The 26,906-nt window shown below is 41.1% G+C and overlaps 1 protein-coding gene across 1 annotated transcript in view; it reads right to left on the minus strand.

Annotated features, from left to right (window-relative positions):
• XRN1 (5'-3' exoribonuclease 1) overlaps positions 1 to 24,678 on the minus strand; it is a 44,383-nt gene extending 19,705 nt beyond the window's left edge. Inside the window, exons 1-26 of the mRNA XM_035133766.3 lie at positions 24,418 to 24,678; positions 20,352 to 20,584; positions 18,898 to 18,995; positions 17,506 to 17,615; positions 17,305 to 17,415; positions 15,892 to 15,974; positions 15,655 to 15,742; positions 15,395 to 15,563; positions 15,131 to 15,198; positions 13,581 to 13,709; positions 13,325 to 13,394; positions 12,711 to 12,816; positions 12,129 to 12,218; positions 10,929 to 11,085; positions 10,214 to 10,333; positions 8,884 to 9,053; positions 8,286 to 8,406; positions 8,086 to 8,184; positions 7,550 to 7,653; positions 6,793 to 6,924; positions 5,101 to 5,263; positions 4,036 to 4,149; positions 3,497 to 3,595; positions 1,835 to 1,950; positions 1,043 to 1,189; positions 50 to 139 (exon numbers count right to left, since the gene is read on the minus strand). Of these exons, the coding sequence (XP_034989657.2) occupies positions 50 to 139; positions 1,043 to 1,189; positions 1,835 to 1,950; positions 3,497 to 3,595; positions 4,036 to 4,149; positions 5,101 to 5,263; positions 6,793 to 6,924; positions 7,550 to 7,653; positions 8,086 to 8,184; positions 8,286 to 8,406; positions 8,884 to 9,053; positions 10,214 to 10,333; positions 10,929 to 11,085; positions 12,129 to 12,218; positions 12,711 to 12,816; positions 13,325 to 13,394; positions 13,581 to 13,709; positions 15,131 to 15,198; positions 15,395 to 15,563; positions 15,655 to 15,742; positions 15,892 to 15,974; positions 17,305 to 17,415; positions 17,506 to 17,615; positions 18,898 to 18,995; positions 20,352 to 20,584; positions 24,418 to 24,492 (3,062 nt within the window). The 5' untranslated portion in view covers positions 24,493 to 24,678. The remainder of the gene's footprint in view (positions 1 to 49; positions 140 to 1,042; positions 1,190 to 1,834; positions 1,951 to 3,496; positions 3,596 to 4,035; positions 4,150 to 5,100; positions 5,264 to 6,792; positions 6,925 to 7,549; positions 7,654 to 8,085; positions 8,185 to 8,285; positions 8,407 to 8,883; positions 9,054 to 10,213; positions 10,334 to 10,928; positions 11,086 to 12,128; positions 12,219 to 12,710; positions 12,817 to 13,324; positions 13,395 to 13,580; positions 13,710 to 15,130; positions 15,199 to 15,394; positions 15,564 to 15,654; positions 15,743 to 15,891; positions 15,975 to 17,304; positions 17,416 to 17,505; positions 17,616 to 18,897; positions 18,996 to 20,351; positions 20,585 to 24,417) is intronic.
• Between the last annotated feature and the right edge of the window lie 2,228 nt (positions 24,679 to 26,906).

Consider the following 26,906-nt stretch of genomic DNA (forward strand, 5'->3'; position numbering starts at 1 on the left):
ACATCCCTGTAACTGCCCTAATAATGCTTTAAAGGTATAAGCTGCTTACCCATTCTCTTCTTCACCTGGCCAAATGTCATCTTCGTAGAATATGTCCTCTTGACCATTTTTGGCTAGGTAACTAAAAAGTTCTGGGGCCCTAAGAAAATGCAAATATATCATTCTGAGCAGATTTTGTATACATCTTTATATAAATTCAATAAAAAATTCAATAAATTCTACTATATCTGCACTTGTCTGTTGTGACACTGGAGACAAAAGTGTGTGTGTGTGTGTGTGTGCGCACACATTCAAGTTAACACATGGTGAGGGAAGCCTGAAAAGTGCTGAGCAAGCAGGCTGGCAGAGCGAGGGAGTGAGCAGCGGGGGCCCTAGACAGGCCTTCTTGTGCTCCCCATTGTCACCACTGGTGGTGGGGATTTATCCACTTTATCTACCTCACTCACCCGCGCCTCCCTTCTAGCCAAGAAAAGGAAGCCTGAATTTTAAACTGTTTTCCTTCTCTTGGCTGAGAATGGCCCATTCCTGAGATGCCTTTGTTAAATTAAGTCATGCTTCCTAGTACTTGCAAACCAGGCAACAGACATTTATGCATTTCGCCCATGTGAAGAGATCTCAGACACAAGGAAGTGAAGGAAATTATGAGTGGCATACCTATGTGAAGCCAGAACTTTGTGGCAAATGCTGCAAAAACGACCCTGTTCCCATTGTCTGAATTATTGCTGCCCATGTCAGTTGTACTGTTGTGCCTTGGAAGCCAAACGCCTTGGCACTCGTACGTTTTGGCACCCGAACGCCACAAACCCGGGAGTGTTCAGATTTGTGAACCTTCTTTGGAACCCGAATGTCTGGAGCAGCTTCTGCAGCTTCCGATTGGCTGCAGGAGCTTCCTGCAGCCATTCGGAAGCCGCACCTTGGTTTCTGAATGTTTTGGAAGTAGAACAGACTTTCGGAACGGATTCCGTTCGACTTCTGAGGTACGGCTGTATTTGAACTGTTACATGCAAGGCATATGCAGTCTAAAGTGTAGTTTAATGCTTACCTTTCTAGATATTCAGCAAGGAGTTGTTCTACAGCTGAGGAATACATCCACTCGTTTCCAACTTTCTTGGTATAGCCAGGGACCTCTTCATTCTTTTTATTGAATTTTAAGTTCAACCCCACATTTGCTTTATGTTCTCCATGTGGACTGCAAAATCAAAAGTTGGAATGTTAGCTAAATTTTGTGAAGAAATACCAATATATTACTGGCACAATATATTCCTTACAAAAATACTACTAATTAACCACTGAATGTAGAACAGGAGTTTTGACTCACTGAATCCTAGCAAAATTTTACAATGTAAAATAACAAGCATATGACCTAGCTTTAGAAGAAGTCTACAATATATTTAAACAAGTGATTACAGTTCACACATGGATCTGGTAAAAGTATAAACTTGTTTCTAAAGTGAATTTCCTTCTGAGAAGATTTTGCGATTAAACAGGAATTCAGTCTCTTTTCAAGTTCCTTATTTGTCTGTTGGAATAATAAGAAACCAAAGAAATTAATGAATGTCAGAGTCTAACTAATATCTGGGATAGGAAGGGGAAATGCAATGTGCACAACTGTGCCAGACAAGGAGGCCAGTCAGGCAGAGCAATGATTTGCACTAAGTCCTGTCTTCACATTTTTCTTCTTCCCTACATGAAAACTCTTCTTGCATATATACTTTTTCAGGATACATATGGAATGCAAATGGAGTAACTTCACCAGGTACCAGGTTTTGTGGCCTTTGCTACAAAATATCAAACAAACATCTTGCTGCAAAAGAAGTTTATACTCAGAGCTTACTTTCTCCGGGATCCTCTTCCAATAAAAATGCTTCCTGTAAATCTCGAAACAAGATAGCCACTCACTCCAAGACGACTGGCCAATACATACCCAGGATTGTACTTCACGGAATATTTCTGCAACAATATCAGTTGTATAGTGACAAAAAAGATCATTCTCTTTACAATCTTCCAGAGGAGCAGCTGAAGTAAGCAGTCTTGCAGTCTCATTGCATAACCTTTCGTGGACTAGAGTCTGCTTCATTCATCCAATGAAATGGATTCTAGTCCATGAAAACTCAACTCATAATAAATCTTAGTTTTCCATGTGCATACGACTGCTTTCTGGCCTTAGAATTGGAAACTTTTCTGTTGGTCTTGCCGAAGCTTTTAAGAGGAAGAAACGAAATACAAATGGCAGTCAGCTTCTGCCATGCTAATAGGTTCTTTTAACATGACTTCTCAATCCTCCATTCAATGTAGGAAAAATGAATGGAGACATCTTCATAATGTTTTCACCTGCTCAGGGACTTTCCTGCACTTCTATTTATCTGCACTAAACTGGAAGGCCAGGGAGGCTAAATAAAAATCTGGCACATATTTATATGAGTTAGCATCACTCCTTCAGCTGAGAGTATTATCCATAGTAATAATAATAATAATAATAATAATAATAATAATAATAGTAATAGTAATAGTAATAATAATAAATTTATACCCTGCCCATCTGGCTGGGTTTCCCCAGCCACTCTGCGCGGCTCCCAACAGAATATTAAAAACACAATAAAACATCAAACATTAAAAATTTCCCTAAACAGGGCTGCCTTCAGATGTCTTCTAAAAGTCAGATAGTTGTTTATTTCCTTGACATCTGATGGGAGGTCATTCCACAGGGTGGGCGCTACTACCGAGAAGACCCTCTGCCTGGTTCCCTGTAACCTCAATTCTCATAGTGAAGGAACCGCCAGAAGGAGCCGGAGCTCAGTGTCCGGGTTGAACGGTGGCGGTGGAGCCCGCTTAGGGCTTTAAAGGTCAGCAACAGCACTTTGAATTGTGCTTGGAAATGTACTGGGAACCAATGTAGATCTTTCAGGACCGGTGTTATTTTCTCCAACACACATCTCCATTGCTCTGCTGAGCTACACTGTTTTCCTTTCATGAGTCTTCAAGACAAGGCAAGTTTGTGTATGTGTGTCTGCAAAGTACCTAGCAGAACATGATCTCAACCCTGCTTGCGATGTCTGAATGCTACTGCTAACACAGAACTGAAGCAATAAAGAGGCTGAGCACACTCACATAGTTTACGCAGCTTTTGGCAATGCTACATGTGTCACACATTATAAAGTCAAAGCTTATATTTGCAAGATTCCAAATTCTGGTCCTGAACCAGATTTTTCATTTAACTCTTGAATGAGATACATATTTAATTGTTCCTGTGTTACGTAACCTACGTTGGAAAACTACGGCCAAGATACAAGGAACGACGAAATTCGCCCAGTAAGGTTAGTTCCCCCTCAAACAGTAGCTTCCCATGTCACCTAAAAAGGGAAGCTTCAAAACTAGTTTGTGCTTTTTAAAAAATTCACTGGGCTTGTGCAAGTACATACATATGCATATTGTTCAAATAGTACTTATAATAGTTATCTACAGAGACATACCCACTGTTAAGAGAAATAACACTTACATGCTGATTCTGTATTAAGGCATCCAGCTGAGGTTCACATGGAATGTTGAAAACAACACGAATTCTGCCTTCCAAGATAACATCACATGAATCCTGAACCTTAAAGAGATATTAAAGAAACCCTCTCAAATTTAAGTTCATTTCACACACAGCAGCCAGTGTCTTTCTCCCTCCTAAGAATCTGATGAGTATCTTAAATGAAAGCAACAGCAATATAAAATTATCTACACTCATGTTGTTTAATGGATTTGTTGTTTCAAAACAAGTCTTACTGTTCTGTGCCCTGAGATCTTGCAATGAAGGGTTGGAGCCAAATAATTTAAACAAAAGAGTAACAGCAAAGAAGAAGAAAAGTTCCTTTACAAAGGGAGGAAAGGTTCAGGAAGGTGAAGAAATGGAAGTGGTACAATAGCTCCTAAAACATCATTATTCCACTGTAGAGCTCAGTTTTTTAAATTATGTAATAAAATAATGCAGAAGGAGTCTGACTTGATTTTTAAGAAAAGTCTGTTGGAAAAACATTTTCAGATAAAACTAACTTCTCCTGTGCAGCCATAATAAGGTGATCCCAGCATGAAGACTGTACATCCCAGAGGGAACAGGTCATCCAAAGTTTTGAGATTGGAGAAGCGGGAATCGAAGGCTTTTATATCCTGCATGAAAAATGAGGGGGGAAATCATGCTCTGATTAAATACTTACCATTAAAATCACAGACATGTCTACTCAGAAGTATGTCTGAAATCAATGGGGCTTATTTCCAAGTAAGTGAGTATAAGACTGCTTTAACTATGTGTGGCAATACAGAACAGCCTACTCTAGTTTGCTTACTCCTCAAGAAAGATACTAATCCCATAAACATTTTGAGAATGTCTATACTACTACTACTAATAATAATAATTTATTATTTATACCCCGCCCATCTGGCCGGGTCTCCCAAGCCACTCTGGGCGGCTTCCAACAGAAGAGTAAAACACAACAGAAGAGTAAAACACAAAACACAACACTTCATGTGAACCACTTCCCAATCCCAAGTTCCAAGTAGATTCTGAACCATGGCAACTTGAATGATTCCTAAAAGACAAGGACTAATTATTTATATCCTATTATTATTAAGATATTATTGTATCCTAACTGTGCACTATGTCATTTCGCAAGACACAGATAACAAGAAAAATGAAATTATGTTGGAGGAATTTGTACGGCAGCCTTTAGCCGCATCTCTCAACTATACAGTCATACCTCGGGTTAAGTACTCTTCAGGTTGAGTACTTTCAAGTTAAGTACTCCACAGACCCATCTAGAACAGATTAATCCACTTTCCATTACTTTCAATGGGAAAGTTCATTTCAGGTTAAGTACGCTTCAGGTTAAGTACGGACTTCCGGAACCAATTAAGTACTTAACCTGAGGTACCACTGTACTGTGATAGGATTGTAGGCTATGGAAGAATGAGGCAGCAGGCCTGTAGATCTAAGTGCACATGTGTATCCTACCAGCAGTAAACTTATAAGCTTAGTATTTTGAATTTTACTGTAAACATTGTAACCTCTTATCTCAATTCACTGATGAAAAACTCAACTAAATTGGGAACTGAGGAACTTACCCTGACAATTGTTTGGTATGCAAAAGGCAGAACTTGCTTGGACCACTGCTTCTCCAAATACACCTCACCATTTTGATTTAACTGGTATCTACACCCAGTTAGCAATTGAGCATAAACAACTGCACATGTTTCATTTATGATTACTCCTTTTCTTCTCTGGTAACTAGAGGAAAGGGGATATGGTAGAATGAATTTATGGATGCATACAGCTCAGTCGGTACAGCATGAGACTCTTAGTCTCTGAGTCGTGGGTTTGAGTTCTATGTTGAAAAATTTCCTGCATTGGACTAGATGACCCCCGTGGTCCCTTCCAACTCTACAAATCTGTGACGAGTGCAACCCAAGGGCTGCATTTCCTTTTGGGCAATCCTCCAGTAGTTACATGCCAATGGTGGGCAGGACCAGAGTCAAAAGATAGCTGAGCAAGAGATCTGACTCTTAAAGTAAAGGTAAAGGGACCCCTGACCATTAGGTCCAGTTGCAGACGACTCTGGGGTTGTGGTGCTCATCTCGCTTTATTGGCTGAGGGAGCTGGCGTACAGCTTCTGGGTCATTTGGCCAGCATGACTAAGCCGCTTCTGGCGAACCAGAGCAGCGCATGGAAACGCCGTTTACCTTCCCACCGGAACGGTACCTATATATCTACTTGCACTTTGAAGTGCTTTTGAACTGCTAGGTTGGCAGGAGCAGGGACCGAGCAACGGGAGCTCACTCCGTCGTGGGGATTCGAACTGCCGACCTTCCAATCAGCAAGCCCTAGGCTCTGTGGTTTAATCCACAGCGCCACCTGCGTCTCAACTCTTACAGTAGTTTACATTAAAGTCAAGCAAGTCACAACTCTATCTACACAAACCCTTCCATTCAGAGGCATTATCACATTTCACAAACCCAACCTAGCAAGGCAAAATCACCCCAGAATGCTGTGAAGCAGAGGCAATGAAAGGTGTAGTCTGGGTAGAGTATGGAGGACCAGAAATGAGGCCTGTAGGGTTACACTTCGCCCCAAGGCCAGAGGTTCTCTACTCATGGGGAAATCTTCCTTAAAATTACTGTTCAAAGAGTTTATGCTACAAAACTACTAAAGTAGCCTATAATCAGCTCTGGGTGGCATGACATCTTCCAAGGAAATGCAACAATCCCTTGGTTAAACAACAAGCAGCAAGACTAACTATCACAATAAACCTAAACAACTTTAGGCGGAAGCGTGCAATACAGAACCTAGCAAAGGATTATTTCAGTCAGCAAGGCTCAGTATTAAACTGTAATACATGAACCCTGAAGGTTGCATGGGAACAAAGAGAAACACCGATTTCTAGTGTCTCTGGATTTCTTCACTGCAGAGTTGTTCGAATGTGAGACGGCAGAAGGAATGAAAAAACTGGAAACAGTGAGTAAAACAGAACTGAAAACAAAGTTCATTAACTTTTCCAACTATCATGATTCCTCAAGGGCTGTCTTTAGCTTTTCAGTTTTTAAGGTAACTTCTAAATGAGACAATTACATCCATTGACTTGAGTGTGGCAACCACCAGTCTACCAAGAGATACTTAAAAACTGAAAAATAGGTGTGGCCATCGGAATCACAGTACATTTCTAAAGTGGCAGTCCACAAGAAGCAAACTGTCCACCCTTAAAATGAACCAGTGTGTCAAAATATGCTGTCAAGCTACAAATGTGGGAGGTAGTGTCTTACTGTTCTGAAATTCCTTGGATTTCTTTCACCCAGATATTCTGTTCTTTATCTCGAACAAATGTTGCTTTAGTTGGTGGGGCAGCATTCCCCATATAGAGCTTCTGTGTTCCAGGAGGCTCCTCCAACTGAAACCTTAAATATAAATTTACATTTCATATAAATAAAAGGAAATCTCGGTCCTAAGCATACTTATTTAGGACTATGTCTTGCAGCAAATGAACTTAGGACAGCAAATCCACTTGGTACCAATAAATATGTTTCATTAAAGAAATGAGAAGTGTGCTTGCTTTGCTTTCAGTATTGATGACCACTAGCCCCCCGCTCTGTCCTGATCCAGTCTGGCTCTTTTCCCATCAGCAAAGAGCAAAGAACGTGGACAATAAATATTTTGCTCTTCCACAAAAACTGTTTCGTCTATCATAGTCCATTTATTATGGATGTTTATATTATGCCCTTCACCATAAGAAATCATAACAAACATAATTCATAAAAGCAACTCAATACATCCAAATATAAACGAAACTGAAATTAATACCAAGTGTTCTGCATCTGTCACGTAAAAAATAAACAAAATTCAAAAATCCTGTGAGAAAAGGGACATTTTTTTCCAGACTGGTCTATGTATGGTTTACATAGCTATTTCAAAGAAACAAAACAGCCAATGCTTCGAGACCTTGTCATATGAAAACTTGTTTATGAAGACGGACATCTGAAGATGCAAGTGACAAACTTTGCAAAGTACATTGGTCTTTCTTACTTAGTTTCGCCATCTGATACAGCAACAGCTCTAGCTTCTTCCAAGTGAGGCCAGTTAACAAAGATTGATTTCCCAAGCACCAAACAGGCTACATTTTCAGCGTTCTGAGGAAGAAAAGCAGTTGCTTAACATACTGAAAACACCACACATAACAAAGCTAGTAACCTTGCTGTGTCCTGGGATCTACAGTTCCAAGTTTTTTAAATCCTAGATAGCACCATGGATCATAAGTACACACATTTTTGCTTCGGCCTTGATGTAAAAAATACACTTTTGGTCACCAGGCCTGTCACTTTCTCAAATAAGTCTTGTGGCTCACCTTGTATTAAATCTCTGACAGGACAGGGTCAATGCAAGGTCTGGGATGTAGACACATGCACAAGTCCAAAGGGAGCTAAGCTCACATGTCTCACTAAACTATCGTTTATTGTGATGTCCAAGCACAGCTACTGACAACGAAACTTGGAGAGGACCTAGCATTACTTCTCTAAAGTAAGAGACTGTCAAAAACGAAGTTGAAAAAGCCAGACACTCACTAGTTCCTCTGAATCATCAGAAACCATTATTTCCAGGAGCATATTTTCTCCATGGCTGCTCTGTTGAAAAACTTGTACCCCACTTTTTTTCAGATAGAACTAGAATAGGGAAAGAGAGGCAAGATGTACAATGAATGCCTTCCACAGAATAAGTACCTAACAAAAACATGCCATTCTTAAATCAATAAAGCACCATTTACCTTATGATTAATGTGCTTCAGAGTAGGAAAGCCACAGAAGTACAGCCTCTCCATATCCAATTTAGTTATTTTATTTTGGGCTATATCTACACGCCAGACATCCAGAGACATAGCTTTATGCCTAAGAAACAAGAGCACAAATTTCAACATACAGCTACTCTGAAAAACTGTCTCTGCACACAGAACATAAGCTTTTTTTTACAAATGTATATTTTTAAACACTGCCTTTCACAGTAAACAAAGGCTGAAAACAAGAATGTTATTATGCTTACAACAGTCAGTCAGAATTAAAGGAAGACTATCAAATATATGCAGAAGAATCCATCTTTGGCCATTAAACTTTACTAATTGACATCTTCTTTGATTGTATGAGGGGACAAGGACAGCTTAAGAGCATTTGTTTACGCATTTCTGTCAAATGACTTCTTACTATTATTTATGGGCTACAGCCAAGAACCTACTTACTCAAATAAGTGTTTCTGAAACAAATGTGATTTTGAAACTAACTTCCAAACAAACCTAATGCAAAGGGGCACTGCAGCAGCGGTGCTCAGTAGATTGCACACTTTGCATTAAGGAATTACACCTGCAGTCTTACTTTGCACAGCATCTTTCTATGGAAGGGAACTTCTCTGGCCATGGAGACAGGTACTGGAACTCTGCATCTTTATCATAGAAATACATCAGGCATTCACTGTGCCTATTTCTTTGCTTTTCGTCTGTTGTCAAGAACTTGTTGCAGGATCCCATCGCTTCTAACAATCGTTTCTAAATAGAATATAGCACTTAGTTAGCATTAGGCATACTAATAGATGCCGGGGGGGGGGGGGAGGCTGGATCCAATCTAAATTAGTTAAACTTAGTGCCTAATGAAATCAATGGGACAAGTTGAATCCTAGGAAATATTGACTATAATTAAGATTGTTAAGGAAAAAGCAGGCAGAGGGGTAAATAATTAAGCAAGAAATGAGGGCGTATGTGGAGGGAGCAACTACTTCTCTTACCCATTATTAAATACAGTGGTACCTCGACTTACGAATAACTCGACAACCAAATTTTTCGACTTACGAATGGGGGTAATGGCCGTGTGCTTACGAATGTCTCGACATCCGGGGAAAAACCGTGGCGGTTTTAGATAGGGATTTTTCGACTTACGAATTTTTAGATAGGGTTGCTTCGACTTACAAATTTTTCCATTTCCAATGCATTCCTATGGGAAATCCCGTTTCCAATGGCGTTTTTCGACTCATGAATTTTTCGACTTACGAAGGTGCCTTTCGAATGGATTAAATTCGTAAATCGAGGCACCACTGTAACTAGTTTTATGATTATGAATATCATTTATTTCTTGCCTGCCCTTTCGCTGGGAGGTCCCAGGATGAGTAGCATTGCATCTGGACTAAATATGGCTAAGAGTGCAGCTCTAATATTCATGTCCAAAGGATGGTTTGAACATTATTCTTCCCCCCCCCGTTTTGCCTAAGGTTGTCCCTGTGACACCCCTGCTCCTCTCCAGGGGAGAATACTGTACTGTGGCATTTCCCCCCTGAAAGGGTGATTCATAATTATTTGAACTAATGATGCCCCCCCCACAAAGATTAAGCACTCTTTGGGTTTATAATCTCTTGGTTTGGTCATTCATTTCTCCCTCTGGTTACAGGAACTAGAGGAACAGAATAGCTGAAGCCTGGAATGCCTGAAGCCAATTTACTAACTCTTCTTGGGGACAGAGGTAGAAAGGTAAAGAACTAACCTCCCAAGGTTACTGATATTTGTAAACTAACCACCAGAGCACACAGATAGCTTTTCGTGATTCAACTGATCTGGTCTCAAATTTGGAAGAAAAATAAAACTAAACCATGCAAACCAGGCCTTGGTTTAAACAGTTTACTAGTGAATTTATGATCAAAGAATGGTAGAGTTCTTACCTCATCAATAAATGGTATCAAAACCACTGCTTCCCATTCTTGTTGCTTTCCATTTAGATCTGTTTTAAATTCTGTTGGATAATATTCAATAATGGGAGACTCTTCACCAGTCATCAAATGCTAAAGAATTGGAAGTAAGTAATCAAAGTTAACCAACAGGAATTCAGACTAAACTACATTTTAAAAGAAGACTGTGATAAGACCTAACTAACATTAGCCCTTACTGATGGAAAGTAAATTATTTCTATAGCCTTTTGGTTAAAGAATTTAGAATCTGGACAAAGGTTCCTTTTCCAGTGGTACGTAACTAAGCAAATCCCTGTATGGAGAATGTATATATATAATGCACAAGAGTAGGATTGAAATTAAAAAGGTAAAGGTCCATTAGGTCGTCGTGACCGACTCTGGGGTTGCGCGCTCATCTCGCATTATTGGCCGAGGGAGCCGGTGTACAGCTTCCAGGTCATGTGGCCAGCATGACAAAGCCGCTTCTTGCGAACCAGAGCAGCACACGGAAACACTGTTTACCGTCCCGCTGTAGCGGTCCCTATTTATCTACTTGCACTTTGACGTGCTTTCGAACTGCTAGGTTGGCAGGAGCTGGGACCGAGCAACAGGAGCTCACCCCGTTGCAGGGATTGAAATTATCTTTGTAAAATAGAAGGACAGTAGTCATAATGATGAATGATGAATCCCTCTAAAGATATTTAACTACCTGGTAGCATTTTGGCAGCAAATCCTTGCTGGCCGCTGGAAGTACTGCAAGAAGCTGTTCAAATGGCATGAATGGTTTTCCTAAATCCAAGTGGATTTTCAGTTCACTGATGTTGCAGATGTCTGAGAGGTATGGTGCATAATGGTAGGGGTAGAACCTATAAGGAGGAAACATGCTATTTTAGTTCAACAAAGGTTGCAGCTGTATGAAAAGCATAAACACATACATTGTAATCTTATTTATTTTAATGGTCTGGAGGAAGGACAAAATCACAAATAATTAGACAAGGTATGTAACTCAGACAGCACTCTTCTAAATAATTTGGGGTGAGGAGGAGTGGTTTAAGGAATTGGGTGTCAAGTGGCAGCTATATGTATAGTCTAAAACAGGGATTTTTAACCAGGGTACGTTGAATGATGGCCTGGCCTCTGTCCCTCTTTTCTTCCCTCCCTGCTCTGATGCCCTCTTGCGTCTCTGCCTCCCAAAGGATTGAACAGCTGTTTGTTGCAACAGCCCTGGCTACAAGTTTTGCAGGCAAATAGTGCCTCTGGGGCTGGCCAGGGGGTGCTAGTTGCCAGGCAGCCTTGAGGTAAGCAAACAAGTGGGCGAGGGAGCCCAACCAGCCAGCCCTCGTTGTTGGGAATGGGCAGACAAGTGGGAGGCTGGGCAGGCAGGCGCTGTGCCAGCCTTTCTTGTGCTTGATGTGTGCAAGACATGCCTAGGAGTTGAGTGCCCCGTGTGGAAAGGGAGCCTTTCCGCCATGCAAGCCTAGCAGCACCTGCTGTCACCACTGCTGCTTCCCAAGGTAAGGTCCTAGCCTCAAGTTCACCTTTGTCCAGTCTCTGTTGGGCCACAAAGACTGGGGGCATCATCTAGCCAGGCTCCTGTGGGGCAGTGAGTGGAGGCACCTCTCTTTGGGGCATGGGGGTGCTCAGAGACCAGAGGACTCCCAAGGAGGGGGCAGAGGAGAAGAGGCTGAGGGAACACTCCATAAGGGACAGTGTTTGAAAAAGGGTGAGAGGCTGCCAGCTCTGCAGGCAACGGGTGACTTTAATGGGCTCCTGAGCCCCACAGGGGTACCGCAGAAAGAATGTAGTTGGCCAAGGGATCAATGGACTCAAAAATGTTGAAAACCTCTGGTCTAAAGCACACTTTATTGCAAAGCTGATATAAGCATTCTACTTGTGAATTTCATCTTACCAGCTCCATGACTGAACCCCATGGTAGTAGTAGTGCAATATCCACTGTATTGCCTGGACGTAACATTCCGCCTGGTCAGCTAGAAAGGCACTAAAACAAAAAATACCAAAATTTGGCATATATTTTCTCTTTTCACTTACAAATAAGATTGAGAATGAATCTGTTTTAGCTATTACTTCCAGATATTTCAGAGTCATGGGTTGAGATAAAACCATGTTAAAACATTTTGAATTCACTAACAGAAATTATGTACAGGTGGGTTGGTCTGACAGTGTACAGTGTTGGTCTGACACAGTCAATATATATATATATATATATATATATATATATATATATATATATATATATATAATTGTCCAATAGCACCTTAGAGACCAACTAAGCTTGTTCTTGGTATAAGCTTTCGTGTGCATGCACACTTCTTCAGATACACACTTATTCAGAAATTATGTAATCGCTTCAGTTACTATAACTGAAGCACAGGTACTATAACTGGAACACACCTTTTTATTTTAGAAACTGTAACCCACTTGCAGGAGTTCCAGTGCTCATGCAATAAGCCATTATGTTGTTAATACTTACTCTGAAACTACTTCTACACCCATCTTGGTCATATAGTATGTTCTTTTGTATTGCCTAAACTCTGTCTCAAACAAATCATCATCTTCTGGCTCATCTTCTAACGAAGCTAAAATGAAAAATAAAATTGAGCAACTAACTGTTGTTGTATACCACAATTAATATCTGCTATTTATTCTTTTTTTAAAAAAAAATTAGCTGTATGCACTACTTCATTGTAAAAATCCTCAAAGTGTTTTACAAAAAGGTGAAACAATAAAATCAAGAAAAAATTACAGCCATGCTTAGAAACATACAAAGGTTAAAATACTAAAATGGATTAAAATTCCCTCAGGTTTATAAGCATCTGGGTAGGCTTGTCTAAACAAGATTGTTTTTATCAGACACCGAAAGGAGTACAGCAAATATGCTTGCTTGATATTAAAATGAACCTAGCCGAAAACTTTTGAAGCGTGCTAATAGTATGGAAAATGGCAAGTAAAAACAGCTTCCTTTTTAAAAAAAAGTATTTTACTCACTTTCACTTAAAAGAGTAAAATGCCAAGAACTGCTGGCTCACAGATAATTTATGTACGCAAGTTTAGCCAGCACAGGCACCGCACAACAATTGGACTCACTTTTTAAAGATGCTACAGTTCCATTGTCAGTTTTCTCCAAAGCAGCCAAGCACATAGCATTTTCCTGAGCCTGTTAAAATTGTGATTGATACTTTAAATAACACAGAGTAATATGCATATAGCATCAATTCACAGAAGCTGTGATGGTAAAGAGTGAAATTTCAGTGCTACAATAATGTAACGTCTTCATAAATGACTTGGATGAAGGAATTGAAGGGATGCTCATCAAATTTGCAGATGACACCAAACTACTAACCTTGCGCTTCTTTTGCATTCTTGATTCTTCTGCAGCAATACCAGCTGCCTCATTCAGATATTTATTGCCCACTTTGCTTTCAAACCACTTCAGATCTAAAAAGATTTCACTGAAATGCTCACGGTCAAACTGTTAAAATAAATGGAAGAAAGAATAGCATTATCATTATAAATCTAATCTATTTCAAGGCAAATAAAAAAATTCCTTCAGTAGCACCTTCAAGGCAAATTTCTCAAGGAAATATTTGAACTCCAAAGCTTATTTTCCAGGTCCTAACATTCAGATGGCAGACTGGGAAAGGCTATGGAAAACAGACCTGAAATTTACAGCCTGTTGTTCCTTGAAAGAGAGTTATATGAAAATGATGCACCATTGGTATTTGACTCCTATTAAGTTAGCAAAAATGTATAGGACAAGTACAAATACCTGCTGGAAATGTAAAGAAAAAACGGACTTCCGCCCAGGCGCCGTAGAAGATGGCTGAAAATACCATCTCTCCGACCCCCCACAAGGTAATTTACGAGGCTGTAATAGGAGTACGCAGCCTCCCAAAATCTTCCCGGAGGGGTATGGGAAGACACAGTCTCATCCGCAGATGCCCACCACCAGCTTCGACTTTGGAAGGAAGGAGGGGCTCGGGGCACTGGATGGAAAGCCCCATGGGAGTCTGGATCTCCTGGACACTGATTTTACGAGCGATTCCGGGCTCCATGACTTAAGAGAGAAATTAGATATGAGTCGTGGACATGCTTCAGACAAAGGAGGAGATTTATTCTGCAAAGCACAGCCACTGAGAAAACAAAAGATACTGGGGAATGTCATTCATCAGACCAAGAAGGTATGCGATGGAACAGAAGGGGGGAGGCTGGAACTCTATAATTCTGTTTTATTATCTACTTAACAAACCTCCCTCCAGAAGAGCCGTATATAGCATTTACAAAGCAAGCGAAATTGGAACGTTGGAAATTTATTGAGATAATATGGTTATTAAGTACAGTGGGACCTCGACTTACGAATTTAATCCGTTCCGAATGCACACTCGTAGGTCGAAAACTTCGTAAGTCGAGTTTCCCATAGGAAAAGCAGTTTCCCATAGGAATGCATTGGAAACGGAAAAATTCATCAGTCGAGGAAACTGCATCTAAACACTCGTAGGTTGAGGAAACCGTCTCCAGCCGCGAACGGGTTTTCCGTTCAGATGTCGAAAAAATCGTAAGCGCGCGGCCACTTTTTTCACTCGTAAGTCGAAAATGTCGGATGTCAAGTAGCTCATAAGTCGAGGTCCCACTGTATATAGACTGTGTGAATTGAAAATATAACTATTTAAAATTTGTAATTTGGGACCTGCTTGGAATGTGGTTAAAGATTCCCTAAATTTATGGACATCAGAGAGAAGCAAGCTCGTTAGCAGTTGGAAACCTGTCAAGAAATTTTTGAGATATGAAGCAATTATAAAAACAGTTATTTGGAGAGCAAACCTGCACATTTAAGGTATAGATGGGGCTTTAAATTAAGACTTTAGTTTTGCTCAAAAGAAAAAATATACTTACATCTGACAATTTTGTAAGGTATTTCTCAAAGCGAGGTAAGTTGAGGTGCCCACTTTCATTAATGTAACCTATTAGAGAAGAAAAATCTGATTCAGGCTTAATCATGAGCTGCTTTTCCAGCAGGCACATTGTATCAAAGAGGAGCAACATGAGCAATGTAACACAGAACATAAAGACTGGATTCCCTGCTGTCTTTTCCATTCAGCAATCTCCTCTGTAATACTGTCACAACTGCAACAAGAAGCAGTTTTGAAACTGTCTTACCTCCAAGTTTAGGCAAAATATCCATGTATGTTCTATACAGCAGTGGCAGTGCATCATGGTTAATATGAAAGTGAGGTAGATGAGGGATAAAATCATTTCCAACAAGAAAGCCCATTAAGATCCAGTCATCTATTATTCTGTCAATTTCATATGTAAACGATATCTTGTCCTGATAAACAAAGGTTGATAGAAACAATTCATGACCAATGCCTTATGCAAACCTTTAAACAATTTTTGCCCTGTGGTCCATCCATACTTACTTTAACTGGTGAAAATTCATAGTCAATATATTCTCTCATTAATGACAAGTGCAGTAAATGAAAAGTGGTTTCTTCTGGGGCACACGCTCTGTAAAATTATGGACCACAACTAAGTAAGCTGATGGAAATTTTATAAATAATTCAATATTAAATATTCATTTTTTAAAATTATGTAGCTATCTAATGGTTTTGTTCAATTTTCCTTTTTTATGCAATTCATATTTTTACAGGAGTTACCTTTGTGACTTTTTGCCACCAAACCGGACCTCTTCTCTTAAAAGGGAAAAATGTGGCTCATGACTTGTCAGTCCAAGCATAATCTGTTGAAAGAAGCATTTTAAATATTTTTATCGCTAAAATCAGTCACTTTAACAAAAAAGCTTATGCCAGAATACATTTGTCAGTAATTAAGGTTCTACAAGACACTTTGTTTTTGAGGTAAGCATTTTAAAAATATATTGCTGCAACTCTGAATTATTGGTTCTTTTATGGGAAAGCGAGTAAGACCAGGTCTAAAATGATCTCAATGAGACTCATGCATGGTGAGTGCCCCAAAACATCTGGAGGGCCAAGTTTGGGGATGCCTGTTCTAGTAGTTGCCACACTACTTAAACTACTTTTCAAACTTACACAAATTAAAAAGATTGTAGTCAAGAGTTTTATTTTTCTTAACTTTTTCACCTAGGCCTGCAGCTTACATAGAGCTTATGTTCCAGGGATTGCACCTATAAAGTCAAAACTCATTGGGTTCAATAGCAGGTGGGATTGTCAAAGTCAGAACTCTGTGTCCTCTCCCTTTTTTTGCCATGTGTGTAAAAAGTTAAAAGTGCACAAGTTGTGGGCCTACTGCACAGCGAAGGTGCCTGCCTTATGTCAATGGGGAGGGAGTTCCAAAACGCAGGTTTTGCTACACTAAAAAAAAACTATTTCATGTGCAGAATCAATATTGTGTGGCATCTGTAACAGTGCTGCAGATCAAAGCTGTCAAGTGAGCATACATGGGCTAAGGAGATCCAGCAAATAAACTGGTCCCAAGTTGCTTTATATACTAATGCTTTATATACAACACCCTGAACTTGGCCCAATAACAAATCAGCAGCCAGAGCCGATCTTTGGACAGAGGGTCTCACTCCTGCCTGTTAACTGTGCTGCAGCATTCTGCACTAGCTGCAGTTTCCAGATCAAGCCCAAAAGAAGTCACACACAGACTGCAGTGTAGTAATTTAATCTTGAAATCACCAGTGGCCACTAGTGTGGTCAAACTCTCCCGGTCCTGGAATGGCTGGCTGTTGCTGTTGTACCAGGCATTGCTGGTAAAAAAAGGTTCTAGTTCCTGAGGCTACCTGGGCCTCCAGAGACAAAGCTGTTTCCAGAAGCACCCACAGACAGCGTTACCTGTACCTGTCCAGGGCAGGCAGTTGACCAATTTTCCTGTCACAGGAACCACTCACTCACAGTGGCTCAGCCTTGCTGGAATTCAAGATCAGGTTATGACATGAGAGGGTGGTGAGAAATCTCTGGGCACACGTAAAAGCATTTATTGCAGTCTGAAGAGGCACTGTGGTTAATAGCCACATACATTTATATCCAGAATTTAATTTATTCCCAAATCTACACATTCCCATGCATACACTTTCAATCTGAACGTACCAAGTCAGCATCCAAACCGTACAGACAGTGCCTTGTGTTTGGATCATGGTCAGGCTTTGCTTTCTCTGACCTTATAAATTCCATAATTTTATGTTCCCCTTCTCCAGGTGTCTGAACAACAAAAAAAGAACAAAATAAAATTAATAAATACTGCTTTGTCCAATATTAATGTTGTAAGAAATGACTAATGTAAAAAGTAACCTCATGGCCTGATAAGTAGACAGTTACGCCTTGCCAGGATTTGTCTGTTGAAATCTTCATATTTACAAAATACTTCAGATGTTCATGCAACCTGGCCATGAATTCAGTCCCTAGTAACATAAATGAAAGTTAAATCTTCACAGACTGAAATCTCAGAAAAGAATTAAAACCTGTTTCACTGCAAAAGATTAACAATCAACAGAAGTAGGAAACAATCATTTTACCCTTTATAAAGAGAGACACATTTTTAGAAATCAATGTTTCACACAAAAATAGATGGTATACTACAATTAAAGATGGCACTATGACAGTATAAACTGTTCAGAAATCTAAAATGTGTTCTGGAATTTCAGCATTTTTATTTTGCTTCAACTATGTTTTCCTGTTTCTGGTAAAAACAGCGTCAGAGATTCCCATGCTTTAAGCACTTGCTGATCTAGACTTTGAGGGAAGACATTACCTGGTTCTCCAGTCTCAAGAGTTGTGCCTGAACCAGAAAATTTGTGACTTCCAGTTTATAGTAGCTTGACAAAGAATAGCAACGGGGATAATAGAGAAGAGGATTTAGCTTAAGTGACTCTTTACTCCCATGGAGATGAAAATGAATTTAACTTCCCTTTTGAAAGTCTTGCTGCCAGCTTTTATGGGCCAAAATTGCTCACAAGTCACACAGCATTCTTTGGAATCAGCATGAGCTGGAGTAGTGGGATTCTTTGCATTTGTACAGTACATGGAAATCTTTTTTCTATTTTTGTATCATAAGGTACCGGTAAAATGTTCTAGTTGACTAATGCAATAGAAAAATGCAATATAGTATAGCTAGCATGTTCAATGTTACATTCATTTTCCATGTTGTGTTTATTGCTACTTCCTTTTTAAAAAAACTTTGCTTCATTTAACACATCTTATCTCAGAATTTCAAAAACAGAGACTGCCCTAGATCTTTAAACCAAAGACTTCTCAAAAATCTATGTTTGGATGGATAAATGCTCTTGGGCATAAAAAGAATTCTGATAGGAAATTTTAGGTGACTGTAACCACAAGTAATTCCTATGCTTTACATATTTTCTGGTTTCCAAAGTTACCCTGGGATAAAGACAAACATTTGCCACTGTAACCACAAGCCAAACCAAACCACTGATAATTTTTTCTATAGTGCAAAGCACAAGAGCAGTCTCATAACAATTATCAATTTGCCACCCTTTTCAAGTCATTAATTTCCAAAAAGCATTCACCTGAGTTAATTGATAGAAACCTTTGGCTTACAGCACTTTTGAAAACCACATCCTTTAATTTCAAATGAGCTGTAAGGGGCAGAAAGAAGGATGCAATTCCAGATGGCAGCTTAGCATCCGAATGTAAGAACATTAAAAATTAAGCAGACTCCTCTACCTGGTGTAATGCAATTGGAATCAAATCTAGCTTCTGTCGGAAGAGTCTCTCCTTTCTCTAATGCCTTCTTTATTTTGTCCTCTGCCTCCTTTGCTGACCTGTAACAATATTTAGCATTTTAGTGCTGTAAAGTATGCACATCACTTCATATACATAATCTCAATAATAGCACAAAAACTGTGTAAGGGGTAGGTTTTTATTAGACAGGAGGGGTATAAGCTGAGAGTCAGTGACTTGCTTAAGGCTACTCAGTGAATAAGAGAAGGATGTGAGATTTAAACAGAGGCTTTCTGCTTTATAGTTGACACTCATGCACTAAAATTCCAAGCCCTTCTACTCCAATCCCAATGGATTTTAAAAACCAAGACAATCATTAATCTAGCTAACCCACACTTATACTATTTAGATTTGTATTATTGTTTTTAGCAGAACATAAGGCAAAGAAACCCGAGCTTTCTTTTAAATCCTGCTGAAATGAAACTTAGCTGAGCTAAACTTTCTAATGTTAGAGACCCTCTTCTTAAGACGCCGAAGTGCATTACCATGATCTCAAAGCAAGTATTGGTGTCTCCATCAGCTACAATGTTAGCTCCCATACATGTAAAGGTAAAGGGACCCCTGACCATTACCGGAGGTCCAGTCGTGATCGACTCTGGGGTTGCGGCGCTCATCTCGCATTATTGGCTGAGGAAGCCGGCGTACAGCTTCCAGGTCATGTGGCCAGCATGACTAAGCCGCTTCTGGCGAACCAGAGGAGCACACGGAAACACTGTTTACCTTCCCGCTGTAGCGGTACCTATTTATCTACTTGCACTTTAACGTGCTTTCAAACTGCTAGGTTGGCAGGAGCTGGGACCAAGCAACGGGAGCTCACTCTGTCGCGGGGATTCAAACTGCCGACCTTCTGATCGGCAAGCCCTAGGCTCTGTGGTTTAACCCACAGCGCCACCCCATACATGTAGAAGCTTCCAAAACACAGTAACACAGAAAACATATCAGAATTGAGATATACAAATATAAAGACCAAAAAGGGGGGGGCAGATGTATTTTTAAAGGAAGCAGCACAACACCCAGACTTCAACAAATATGCTCTCCGTGACCAGTGCAGCCTTTTATAGCCTTTCCAAAGGTGCATAGAAAAATTACGTAGAATGTCTTTGAGCAGTGTCACCCAATAATGCATGCAGGCCTTTTCTTTGGGAAATATTAATGCAGGTGGGTCAACAAGTTGGGGATGCTGGCAACTATTTATTTTCTTTCTCTTTCTTTCTTTTGTGCTATTCCAGCAAGGCAGCCAAAAACCCCTGGAAGGAACGCAGCATTTCCGGGGGGGGGGGGGGGATTAGCAACAGATACAGTGTTAACTGCCACTGCTTGAGAATAACTTGTGCATTCAGAGGAGGTATGAGGGAACCAATAATAGCAAACAAACAAAAAAGGAAGAACTCACACACCTAAAACGTCTGCCACGCTGCTGGTTCATTTTTGCTCTTGGAGCAACTCCATCTACGGCCATGAAGAAAACCTTTCTTGGTTTAATAATGCGAAACAATACTTCCAAATAGTGAAATATATCAGCAAAGATTTTGTCTTCAGAGATTCTGAAGTGAACATCATCATCATTAGGGTGTGAACACTGATGAATGATACCATTCATGTCCAGGTACAAGTTGTCAAACTCTGGAATCTAGGAAACACATTAGAGCCATTAATTAATACAAGTAGCAGTTATTTATCCACCCAGCAAGAAACGTTATGCTCCACCTTCCTCCTTTCTGTAGATATGATTCCATACCTATATATGAAATATTTCATGTGTTACTTCCACCTTTGGAGGAAGGCTCATAATTTTTAACAGTGCATTCTGGAACTGCTGTTGATAAATGTTTGGGTTTGATATGAAACAATGCAGTCTGATTATTTACATACACGTTATCAAGAAATATGTTCTGCTTCTAGCAGCAGGGAAGCCACCAATAGTTTCTCCCTTACACAGCAGTTACCAGTCCCATTGTAATGTTAAGCCAAACTAAGCATGAATGTGTGTCCACGCAGGTACTCACAGTAAAAAGCATAGCTGCTTTGCCTGTCTCATAGTCCATATCTGCAGCCAAGCTATGGTTTGACTTAAAATTATTTCCATACCCAAGTTCATGGTTTGTCTTGTTCCATCCTGTCACACAATGAAGTGTTAACCATTCTCTGTAACCAACTAGTCAAATGCCCTAGATTTAACAAGCCAGGAAGGACCGGGGTCAAGGGGCACATTGTCAGGCATATAGCCAGCAGTACCTTGCCAGCATAAGCTAAAAACAATCCCACAAAACACTGACTTTAGCATTGGGTACTTCATTTGAAACTACAACTGCCAAATCAAGGTCACTCCAAAGTCAAGTTCCTTTATCAACAAGGTTAAAGTGCTACTCAAAACAGCTAACCAAAATGATAGTATCACATCACAGTGATGCTATTGTACTTTATTGCATATTGTTTTTAGATGGTCTTTTTTAGTTTCTGTAGTTGTAATAGAAATGTTTTAAGTTGTATTCTACATTTGGTTTATGTGAGCAACCTTCCCCGTTTGTCTTGAAAGGTAGCATATAAATTCTGGAGGAAAAAATACATTTTTAATTATTGATGGAAGAAATAGAAAATATGGCTCCAGCTAAAACATTTCAGCACTGCAAGCAGCACTTCTGTGCTAGAATGGAAAACAACAGAGCACATTAACAGAAACAAAAGTGAAAGCAATCTGCTAGGTACCATATTTCCATAGAGATATGAAAACTGCAATTTACCTAGGAACATGATCAGGCTACGAGTCAATACATTTTTTCCTAGCAAGTCCTCATGTAAATTATTTAAATACTGTTGCTATAAATTAAAATAAACTACAAGCAAATATTGCTTCCTGCATGGAAGGCTACAATCTGTATATTATCATGCATCTCAAGGCATATTTACTTAGGGAAAAGTAAATATAGGATTTACTCTCAAGTATATATACACAAGACTGAAAATAAAGTGTAAGATTCCTGACCATGCATTAGATCAAGGGTGAGTAAATCCAAGCTTTGGAGTCTTGTCTGGCACCCCATCAAACTTTTCTCTCCCTTAAACGTCCCACAAATTTGGCTATGGCAATAAGAGATAAATTTGAAGTAGACAACACTGGGACAGGAGAAGTTGTATAAACCTCTCTGCTTAGCATGGTGCTTTAATGGAAATTCAAACAGCTCCCTCCTTGGTTATCAGACTCTTCATTTGATGTGTGAAGGGGGGTGCTAGCCCCACCCCTCCTCAGATGATCTGTAGAGAGCAGCTGAGAAGAGGACTGTGTGTGATAAGATTGTGAGGTAGCTAAATCCACTTGCTGGCAAATGGCCCTCACTCAGATGGCTTGACCAAAAAAAGTTAGCCACCCTTATAATTAACAGTAGGACAGGAGTGCCTGGTGTGCTCTGGTCCATGGGGTCACGAAGAGTCGGACCAGTGTCTGGTTGTATAGCTTTCTAAAACATTTTTTAAATTAATTTTTCTATTTTTCTATTCTGCCTTTTCTCCACTCTTCAATTTCAGCCTCACAACAAACTTTGTAAAGTTGGTTAGGCTGAGAGCATAGGATCATCCAGTGATCCTCAGGGCTGAGTGGGGATTTGAAGTTACCACCACCATGTCCAACACTTTAACAAGGACACCACTGGCACTCTCAAGTGATACCACCTTCAAATCAGAAGCCACTATTTTACATTGATTCAAAGCAGCAGTTCCTTAACAAAAAAAAAAAAGCTGTATCGGTAATTGGTAGATCAGGATAAATTGTAGTCAAAGGTTATCAAAAAGGCAACAGTGGTTGGCAATGCAATGCTGTGTGTTTAAAGTCCCAGAGTTCAATGGAACTTATTTATTTATCGTTTATTTACTTAGAAAGATTTATCCACCACTTAATCATAAACCTTTGCAGCAAGAGTTAATTCAGGATTCTGGCAACCCCACTCCAGGTTAGCGGGCCCTTCCGATTCAGCAGTCTGGCTCATTCTCCATCGCATTCATTCTCTTTCCTGCTGGGTAAAACCTCATTATGATGCTGGAGGAGACTCTTGAGAGTCCCATGGACTGCAAGAAGATCAAACCTATCCATTCTGAAGGAAATCAGCCCTGAGTGCTCATTGGAAGGACAGATCGTGAAGCTGAGGCTCCAATATTTTGGCCACCTCATGAGAAGACTCCCTGGAAAAGACCCTGATGTTGGGAAAGATTGAGGGCACTAGGAGAAGGGGACGACAGAGGACAAGATGGTTGGACAGTGTTCTCGAAGCTACGAACATGAGTTTGACCAAACTGCGGGAGGCAGTGCAGGACAGGAGTGCCTGGCGTGCTATGGTCCATGGGGTCACGAAGAGTCGGACACGACTAAACGACTAAACAACAACAAAACCTCACTCCCATTCAACCATGTATTGTATTGGACCAATTTCTAATGTGGAAGCACAGTTTATCCTTGCTCCACAGAATTAAGGCAGAATAAAGCTGCCCATTGTTAGTTGGCAAATGCAGGTATGTCTATACAGTAAAAGTGTGTTCAGGGCGTCGTTCCCAAAGCTGAAGCGTTTCACAGTGAAGGACCAAAGTACAAAGTGTCCCTGAGTTGTTTGTAACTTCCCCCATCCTGCTCTTCTTCTCTAAATGAAAAGCAGTCACAGATGGTTGCAGCCAGTAATGAAGGATGGCTGCAAAGAAAAAGGGACACTCTACGGCCATTGAAATGTGTTTGTGGGAAGGCGGCTATTGGCTTGTTGGGGGGGGGGGCTGTTTTGTATTTTGTGTTCTCATTTTGTCTTTTTATGTTGTGAACCGCCCTGTGATCTTCAGATGAAGGGCGGTAAACAAACTTAACGACACAACACACCCAACCCTTTCCCTACAGGGGATTTCTCTCCACAAGTCGCCTGCCACTCCAAGCTGTGGCTCCCTGTGGAGATGATGATGATAGTATTATTGCTGTTGCTGCTGTTTTGCTAGATACAGTATGCTGGAAGCTGCCCAGAGTGGCTGGGGAAACCTAGTCAGATGGGTGAGGAACAAATAATATAAATGTCATTGTCGTCGTTATTTGAAGATAAGGATGAGCACGGCTACATGTATAGTCGCCCCCTTTCCAAGGAGCTCAACAGATAAAAGGGGTAATAATAATAATAATAATAATAATAATAATAATAATAATAAACACATAGGTAAGTCGACAAGCCCAGCTGACGAGAAAGAGGCAAAAACCCTAAACTGCAAGAACTTCTCTAGGACGGGTCGTCAAGATAAGGCTTCCCTGGGCAAAGGCGGCGGCTCAGGCTGAGGGGAAAGGGTCGAAGCGGGGTTTTCCAGGGAGCCCTTCGGAGGTGCCGGGACATCTTTCACGAGCACAGCCGCCCTGCGAAAGAAGAAGAGCCCCTTCCCCAGCTTCCCCACCCCACCCCATGGAAGAGCGGGAGAGAGGAAAGAGCAACACAGGCAACCGCTTCTCACCTGATGCTCCTTCACCACCTGGCTGAGGCAAGGGTACCGCTCCGAGATCCAACGGTAAAATTTCGGCACTCCCATGGCGGCGGCTGTTGTTGCTGCTGCTCCTCTTCGCCCTCAGATGCCCCCTCTTAACGCCAGTCCTGCCCGACACAACAAGCATTGGCCGCCACCGCCGCCACAGGCCAAAAACAAACCACCTCTCTTCCGGGCGAGGGCCTGAGTTTGCTCACGGAGACAGCTGTTCCTAGAGCGGACCGGCACTGCGTCAGAGGATCAACAAGGCAGGCAGGGAGAGGCCCGCCCCCTGTAATGGCACACCCTGCTGGAAGCCGCGGGAACTGCAGGCCGACAGCCGCCGCGTTGCCGAAACCTGCAATGATAGCGTGTGTCGTGTGTACGGAGCTAGGGTTGTCCTATTTCAAAAAGTGAAAATCTGGACTCAAAAGTTTGGGCTGTGGTTTTTTTTTTTGGCGAAATCTCTAAGAAAGTTTTTGAGCTATTTTTAATTATCTCCCAAATCTCAACGGGCTGCCATACGTCCGGTGTTTCCCGAATATTCAAGGGAGAGGAGGGGAGAAAAGGCCCTTTTTTGCTGCCCGGCTTTGTTGCTCACGGAGACAGCTGTTCCTAGAGCGGACCGGCACTGCGTCAGAGGATCAACAAGGCATTAAAAATTATGTGCTGCTTTACTGTGGGGGGGGGGAGGTGGCTAAGAAGGGATGGAGTAAAATGACTTTCCAACCTGCTTGTCACACATCTACTGAAGGGATAAAAGGTCTGCAAGAAAATTAACCGCAAACCCTGTGCTAGATCATTAAAAAATTCATGCGAAGTCTGAGTGGGTAATGGAGGTCAAGAAGCAGATTGAGAAGTCAGCGTGGTGCTGTCACTGTCCTGGGAAGGACACGATGGGAAGCAGCTCTCCTGTCTTCCATAGTGGTGCAAAAGGAGGAATTTTAGAAAGTGCAGCTTTTGCCTTGCTTGATAGGTTACTTCTTCTAACGCATAAGAAATATATGAGTTTAAAAGCTATGCATGAAAGGCAATGCTTGTATGCATTGTGTTTCAAAACCTATGTAGAAAAGCTTGCATTAGACAAGAGGTTTGTCTCTAGGTAAATACAGCAAGGAGTGTGTTTAAGGTTAATTGATGACTCATCACAGGAAAAACTCATAGAAGGAAGGTGAAAACTGAGAACTCAGCTTCTTAAGTCAGCAAGAGAGAGCTAGCAGCAGCAGTAGTGGCTAAGCTCAGCAACAGTGAACAAACAGATTGTTTAGGATCTCTCTCGGTCTATTTTGTTTACAAAATATGAAGTAACCATTTTAAGACTCGTTACAGGTAGGTAGACGTGTTGGTCTGACGTAGTTGAAGCAAAATAAAAAAATTCCTTCCAGCAGCACCTTAAAGACCAACTAAGTTTTTTATTTTGGTATGAGCTTTCGTGTGCATGCACACTTCTTCAGATACACTGAAACAGAAGTCCCCAGACGCTTCTATTACGACTCATCATTGTGGTGGAGAGCAAATTCATTTCTACTCTACACAAGGTCCAAATCAGGGATTCTTACTTGCTGCAACTCTTAACATCCACTCGGCCATGGGAAGTCCGAAAGCGGAACTACCAGCAACTGGTATTCAGACAGTGGAGGTCAACATAACTGAGCCTCTGCCCTCCTTTACCTCTGGCCAACCCCTCTCTCCTCTTCTCTTAGAACTCTCAAGCTTTAAAGTATCACAGCTCAGAAAGCTCTCACACCACTTTTGCTTAATGTGTGGTCTTATTCCATCCTTGGAATAAGAACCCCCCAGGTTAGGAAATACTGCATTAGTGTGTTGCGACAGAGTTTGGAAAGCTCTGCCATACGGCATTGTTGGAGTACACTTTGGTCAGATACAACCCTAATTTACAATAACCATGAATTATACCCATGACTAGATGCAAGTCAGCAGTACTAGATGACCCCATTTGACTAGGCGCTGGGATGGATTTCACCCTGCGCCTTGCAGAGCCAGGCCAACGCTGTCGAAGGGCCTGCGCCCCTCGGCAACATCCGAAGGCCCTGATCCACTAGGTGCTGGGGTGGATTTCACCCTGCACCTTGCAGTCAGGCCCAAGCTACCACTGGGCCCAGCACTGGCAGCAACAAGCAGCTCCAGCTCACCCAGACCTACCCATTGCCACCCCACCATTGCACTTACCTGACCTGGGTTAGTGTGTTGACTGCCCTGTGTAGGTGTGTCGTGTGAAAGCTCCCTGTGCTCCTTCCGGGACTGGGAAGGGGTTAGTTTAACCTCCAATTTGTTAGTAAAACTGAATTACTGTGTTTCGAAATGATGCATTTCTAAAAAGTGTGTCACCAACATGAGCAGTTTGGAAAGCTCTGCTGTATGGAATGCTAAAATGGTAATAAGTTGCCACAGGTAGCCTGCAGAATCCTGTGCATTAACAGGATTTTGCAACTGAAATACAGAAACATTTACATTGGGAC

Source organism: Zootoca vivipara, chromosome 5 (assembly GCF_965207765.1).
Source record: "Zootoca vivipara chromosome 5, rZooViv2.hap1.1, whole genome shotgun sequence".
Taxonomy (NCBI): Eukaryota; Metazoa; Chordata; class Lepidosauria; order Squamata; family Lacertidae; genus Zootoca; species Zootoca vivipara.